General features: G+C 42.6%; 1 protein-coding gene across 1 annotated transcript; it reads left to right on the top strand.

Moving 5' to 3' along the window:
• Positions 1–600: 600 nt before the first annotated feature.
• On the top strand, positions 601–6,245 carry LOC103208509 (protein HP-25 homolog 2-like). The gene is made up of 3 exons (XM_007954219.1): positions 601–628; positions 2,607–2,744; positions 5,779–6,245. The coding sequence occupies exons 1-3, from the start codon at positions 601–603 to the stop codon at positions 6,243–6,245; spliced, it is 633 nt and encodes a 210-aa protein (XP_007952410.1).
• Positions 6,246–6,728: the final 483 nt, after the last annotated feature.

Raw genomic sequence — 6,728 nt, 5'->3', positions numbered from 1 at the left:
TCTTCTTATCTTGAATTGTGCCACATCAGCAAAATGAGGTCCTGAAAGCTTTACTCCTTCCACATCATTATGGTAGGCTCTATTCTGAGGAGGCAGCTCTTTCCTACTCATATTTTGAGTGCTTCCAACCTGAAGGGCTCATCTATTGACACTATATCAGATAATGTTTCAGGGATCTTTTTCAGTAATGTATCACACAGTGTTTCACCACTATTCATAAGGTTTTCACTGGCCAATTCTTTGAGAAGTAGATAGCCTCTTCCTTATTCTGAGTCTGTCTTAGTCTGGAAGCTCTGCTGAAACCTGTCAACCGTGAATATCCCTGCTGGCATTTGAAACACAGGTGGTATAGCCTGCAGCTTCACAGCAACACACAAGCCACCACAAGATGGCAAACTGACAGATGAGTTCATCTCCCTTAGCTGTTCCAAACTGCTCTACTCCTGCTTCCCAGCCTTTCCTACCATTTCTATCCCTCCAAAAAGCCATCTGCCACCACTTCCCAGCCTTCCCTACCAGTTCTGGCCCTCCAAAAAGCCACCCCATATTTTCTTCTCCATATCCTTTTGAAAATTACTGTCATAGATGCCCAGGGTCAACATGCCAGTGATCATGAATACTTTTGATGGTAAACCATTCCCTATTTGGAAATCAATTGCAAATTATTTGGTTCCACGATCAACACCAATGGAAGCACCAGTCAAGAGATCAGAGGACATATTGCACTGGGCAAATCTGTTGCAAAAGACCTCTTTAAAGTGGTGAAGAGCAAAGATTTTGAAGACTAACGTGCATCTAACCCAAGCCATGGTATTTTCAATAGCCTCAGATGTTCATGAAAACTGGACAGTGAATAAGGAAGACCAAAGTAGAGTTGATGCTTTTTAATTGTGGCATTGGTGAAGAATACTGAAAGTACCATGAACTGACAGAAGAACTAACAAAACTGTCCCAGAAGAAGTGCAGCCAGAATGTTCCTTGGAAGCAAGAATTGCTAGACTTTGTCTCACCTACTTTGGGCAGGTTGTCAGAAAGGACCTTTCCCTGGAGAAGCATATCATGCCTGGTAGAGGGTCAGCAAAAAAGGAGAAGGCCCTCAATGAGGTGGATTGACACAGCAGCTACAATGATGGGCTCAGGTATAGCAAGGATTGTGAGGGTGGTGCAGGACTGGGCAGTGTTTTGTTCTGTTGTACACAGGGTCACTATGAGTTGGAGCTGACTCAATGATACATAACAACAACAACAACAATTTGGAAATCAGCATAGAAAGATAAGAGGAGTGGGAAGTCCAGTAATGTATGTTTAAGGAATGATACCTATGTACCAGACCTGGTGCCAGGTCCTTTTCATACATCATTTTCTTTAAGCCTCACAGCCACCCAAAAAGGAAGGTAGCATTTACTGAACCAGTCTAGATAGACAGATATAAAGTTTTATCACACTCTAATGAGCTCTGGTAGCATAGTGCCTAAGGCATTTGACTGCTAACCAGAAGGCTGGCACTTCAAACCCACCAGCCACTCCTCAGAAGGAAGGTAGTGATACTGCCTCAGAAATCCAAGGAGGGGTCACTATGAGTCAGATACGACTCTATAGCAGGGGGATTGGTTTGGTTTGGTTTGGAATGTAATTCACACTCAGCTGCTAACTGAAAGGTTAGAGGTTCAAGTCTATCCACAGGCACCTCAGAAAAAAGGCCTGGCTATCTGCTTTTGAAAAATCAGCCACTGAAAACCCTATGGAGTACAGTTCTACTCTGAACCACATGGGATCGCTATGAATTGGGGTGGACTAGATGGCAAGTAGGAGCTCTGATAGCATAGTGCTTAAGCTACTTGACTGCTAACCAGAAGGCTGATGGTTCAAACCCACCAGCCACTCCTCAGATGGAAGCTTGGGCAATCTACTTCCATAGTAATACTGCCTCAGAAACCCAAGGAGGGGTCGCTATGAGTCGGGTCCAACTCCATGGCACATAACAACAACAACAAAGATGGCAGTTGGTTTAATGTAATAAATGCATCATGGGAAGCAGATGGAGTGGTAATGCAGAAGAAAGTGTGCATCACTCCCTTTGAGAAAGTTCAAGGTTACCATGCAGATATGAGGGAAAAATCTAACAAGGGATGAATAGCAACTGAAACTCCCAATTGGCTTGTTTTTCAGAAAGATGTGACAGTCTGCTTCCATAAAGTAACTGTATGGGACACATTCTACCCTGTCCTATAGGACTGCTGAGTCAGAAGTCACTCATCAGCAATGGTTTGGTTTGGAGCTTACTTGTGTATGCACCAGGTACCTAATGATCATAAAGATAAGGCCACTTAGAATATTTTCTTAAAGAGAAAAGCTCTAAGCTACTAGATCAGGTTCTAGTGAGTTACATTAACATCAAGTAGAAGGAAACTATAGATTGCATTGGTACTGATGGTGCTCCCTCAATAAGGAAAATGGAAAGAGGGCCTTGATACAACCAATCTCTTACTCATTTCTTGGCATTGTGAGGATTTGCCTCCCTTTGACAATGCTGGGAACATAATCCATCAAAAGGAGCAGTAGTATATTGCAGCTTACAATTTTTATCCATTGATCCCTTGTTCTAGATGTCTGGATTCTAGTATTGTCTGTTGTGTCAGCCATGGCTAATGTCAGTTCTCTAGAAGTTTCAACATCTTGTGATTCTCAAGGATTCCCAGGACTCCAAGGACCCCCAGGTCCACCAGGGCCACGTGGCCATACGGGTGAGAAAATACATTTTTTTCAACTTGCATACATCACTTCTTGTTTCTCTTTTATTGAAATATGTGTAAACCCAGTGAAAACATCCAGGTGTTTCTGAGTCAGTAATAACCAAGACAAGAAATTTTTGGAGAAAACTGACAACTGATTTCTGAACATTTATTCCTAAGCACAGCTAGGCACCTAGACCTTAAGATAGACACAGAGATTTTAACCTAAAAGAAGGTCAGATGGATCCTGAAGAAGCCACCAATTGATATTTGTGGTAGTTATGTTTGTGTATCAACTTGGCTGGGCCTGGTTGAGTGGCTGGGCAGCTGGATGTAGTATTCCCCATGATGAGACTGGTAATCAACTCCATGGTGGAATCTACTGTGAGCAGCTGAGTACCTGCCCTAGGGATGTGGTCTGCTTCCTGTATATAAGAAACAGCTTTGGGAATGGTCTCTAGCTTATGGCATGCTTGAACCCTGCATGTAGCTGTGTCATTGTTCAGCAGCCTGCCATGCTCTGCCAATCTTGAGACTTTTAATGGACTTGAATTAGTGGCCTGCTGTGTGGTTTGGTAGCATCAAGACTGTGTCTTTTTACTTGTCAACCTTGCACTTGTCAGTCTCATCAGCCAGCAGCTGCCTGAGTGAAAAAAAGCCTCTCACTTCAGTGGGCCAGGAGCAGGAGGCAGAGCTGAAGCCCAAGGTTGAGGGGCTTTCACCCAGCCCCTAGAGCCTGGCACTTTGAACTCGGACTTAAAGCCTCCAAACTGTAAGAGAATAAACTTGTTTGTTCAAACCATCCCATTTGTGGTATATGTTCTGTCAGAGAGACTCTAGGTAACCAGAACAATACTTACATGGCTAATTTAAAATCTAGATAGTCGTTCAGATAGCAGTTAAAATGGTGCACTCTGAAAAGTGGCATAGTGGCTCTCTGCACACCCAATGTAATAATATCACACTCCAATGTAACTGGAGTCTACTGTGGTCAGGCGGTTAACACTAGAGCAGTGTGGTCAATCCAGGGACCGAGTGGTATCACAAGAAAAAAACTGAGAGTACAGTGTTAGGAGATCTCCTCTCAACTCTGAGAACTTGCTCTGCCATCTGAATCTCACTATTAAAATCTTTCAGAGGCAAAAGTTAAAATGGCTTCCCTGTCCAAGAGCCAAAGAAAAATTAATCATAAAGCCATTTATAAGAAACAATAAAAACTTCAGCAAGTTTTACTTATCAGCATGAATTAACGTGAGTTAGCAGTACTTATCAGCATGAGTTAACAACACTCATTCAATCAAAATAAACCAGCTTAGCATTCAATGGCCAACTTTCCCCAAACAAAGGAAAAATAGAAGTGATGAACCAGTCAAAGCAAGGGGTAAGATACTTACTCATCTAAGTTTTAAAAGGGTGCTGTAACTATTTAAACTTGAGCTTCCTCAGTTTGGGTTCTGCTCTAACAGAAAATACCACAAATGGGACAGCTTGAACAAACAGGGATTTATTCTCTTACAGTTTAGGAGGCCAGAAGTCCAAGTTGAAAGTGCCAGCTCTAGGGGCTGGGTAAAAAAGCCCCTCGACCTTGGGCTTCAGCTCTGCCTCTTGTCCTGGCCCACTCAAGCTGGAGGCTTCTCTTAGACAGCTGCTGGCTGTGAAGCTGACAAATCCAAGGTCGACAAGTAAAATGGCACAGTCTCAAAATTATCAAGCAACATGGCAGGCCACTAGTTCAAGTCCAGACACAATCCCAAGATCAGCAGCAAAAAGACAGTCTGTTAAATGAAGGCTCAGTAACATGCAGGGTCCACCTATGCCAAAAAGCTCAAGCCCATTCTCAAAGCTGTCTTCTTATCTACCGGAAGCAGACCACCTCCCCAAGGCAGCTACTCAGCTGCTCAGCTGATTTCACCATGAAGCTGTTTGCCAGTCGCATCATGGGGAATAACTACATCCAGCTGCCCAGCCACTCAAAACCAGGCCCAGCCAAGGTGACACCCAACCTTAACTCCCACAGTGCCGCCTGTCCATGAAACAGTTTCTCACTCAATAAACCCTATTAACTCCAATTTCTTGATCAAAATTTTGTTTTTGACACACTGAAAACAAATCACCAGTTTGGTCCTTCATCAGTGAACCTTAAAACTGACTTTGTATCAGAATCATCTATGGATCTTGTTAAATATGCAGGTGCCTCAATTCATCCCCCAGAAATTGATTCAAAAGGTCACTGTGTTATTGCTTTATTAGCCAAGTCACTGTATTAGTCACTATATTATATCCCAAGTAATTGTATAATGCTAATGCACAGTCCAGCTAGAGAAACATTGCTGTATACCTTTTATCTCTATATATACACTGCTGGCCAGTCATGTCCGGCTCATAGTGAGCCCTTCTTGGGTTTCTGAGGTGGTATCACTATGGAAATAGATTGTCCAACCTTCCTTCCAAGGAGTGGCTGGTGGATTTGAACCACTAGCCTTCTGGTTAGCAGTCTAATGCCTTAGGCACTACACCATCAGAGCTCCCTTATCTCTGATATAATTCCTGGATTTTTCTGCATTTGTGCTTCCCAAGTGTAGTCCTTAGTTGGTATACTTGTGATAATAAAAATATACATATAGAGTAAGTTTGAAAGTGAAATTCAAGTAGTAATTCATTTAGTTATTGCTTCAGGAAATATACAATGAGTACCAATTTAATTCTGGACACTGTGTGGTGGCACATTAGAAACAAAATCAAGTGAGACACCAGCTCATAGTCTAGTTAAGAAAACAGGTACTTACAGGAGAAATTACTATTTAGTGTGGGAAATGCTATGATCAGAGTTAATGCTGAATTCTGCTATTACCATGGCACAGAGGAGAGTGATTTGCTAAGTCTGGGCAAGGCAAGAAAGACTTCGTGGAAATAGTGATGTTTAAGATGATCATGGAAGTGCAAGTGAAAGTTGGTAGGAAGGGGTAAAGTGGGAAGATAATCATGGATTATAAAATGCATCAACTTCACATCATCACTTTCTTCCTTTTCTTACTTTGGTATTTAGGAATCCCTGGCTTTCCTGGCCTACCAGGTCTACAAGGGTCTCCTGGAGCCATCGAGGATTGCCCTCACCCACCAAAATCTGCCTTTGCAGTGAAGCTGAATGATCCCTTCCCAGGTACCTCCCAACCCATTGTCTTCAAGGACATCCTCCATAACCATCAGAATCACTTCAATGTAACCACAGGGGTTTTCACCTGCATAAACCCTGGTGTGTATAATTTTGGCTTTGATATTGAGTTGTTCCAGCATGCTGTGAAGTTGGGGCTCATGAAGAATGGCATCCAAGTCCTTGAGAAGGAAGCAAGGGCCAAGAACAGTTATAGGCATGTTTCTGAAAGTGCCATCTTGCAGCTGATGATAGGAGACAAGATCTGGCTGGAATCCAAGTTAGACACAGCAGAGACAGAGAAAGGTGTGATTCAAAGTATGTTCTTTGGGTATTTACTCTATGGAAATCATACTGACTAGGACCTAACCACACACTTATATTTGTCAAGTGAATTTAACGATTACAGCAAAATATTTTCCCTTTCTTTTGCATATTTTCCCCCAGGACCAAACTGACTAATGTGAATATAACTCTAAAAGTAATAAAGATGACTAATTCATTAATTGGTCAATAAGTCCTTATTGAAAGCCCATGACATTTCCAGTATTTTACTATCCTAGGTAGCATAGTGCCTAAGGCACTTGACTGCTAACCAGAAGGCTGGTGGTTCAAACCCACCAGCCACTCCTTGGAAGGAAGGTTGGGCAATCTACTTCCATAGTGATACCACCTTGAAAACCCAAGGAGGGGTCGCTATGAGTCAGGGCTGACTCAACGGCACATAACAACACCAACAATAGGAACTGAGAGGTAGGTGTGTTAGAAAATCAGAGCCGATTGGAAGCTCCCTACAAGTTGAGACTTGGGGAAGGTCTCATTCTTTCTTGATTATGTCGGAAAAT

The sequence above is a fragment of the Orycteropus afer genome, unplaced genomic scaffold (assembly GCF_000298275.1).
Source record: "Orycteropus afer afer isolate SDZICR_OR568_19922 unplaced genomic scaffold, OryAfe1.0 scaffold00446, whole genome shotgun sequence".
Taxonomy (NCBI): Eukaryota; Metazoa; Chordata; class Mammalia; order Tubulidentata; family Orycteropodidae; genus Orycteropus; species Orycteropus afer.
This window is presented reverse-complemented; position numbering and strand designations above follow the sequence as displayed.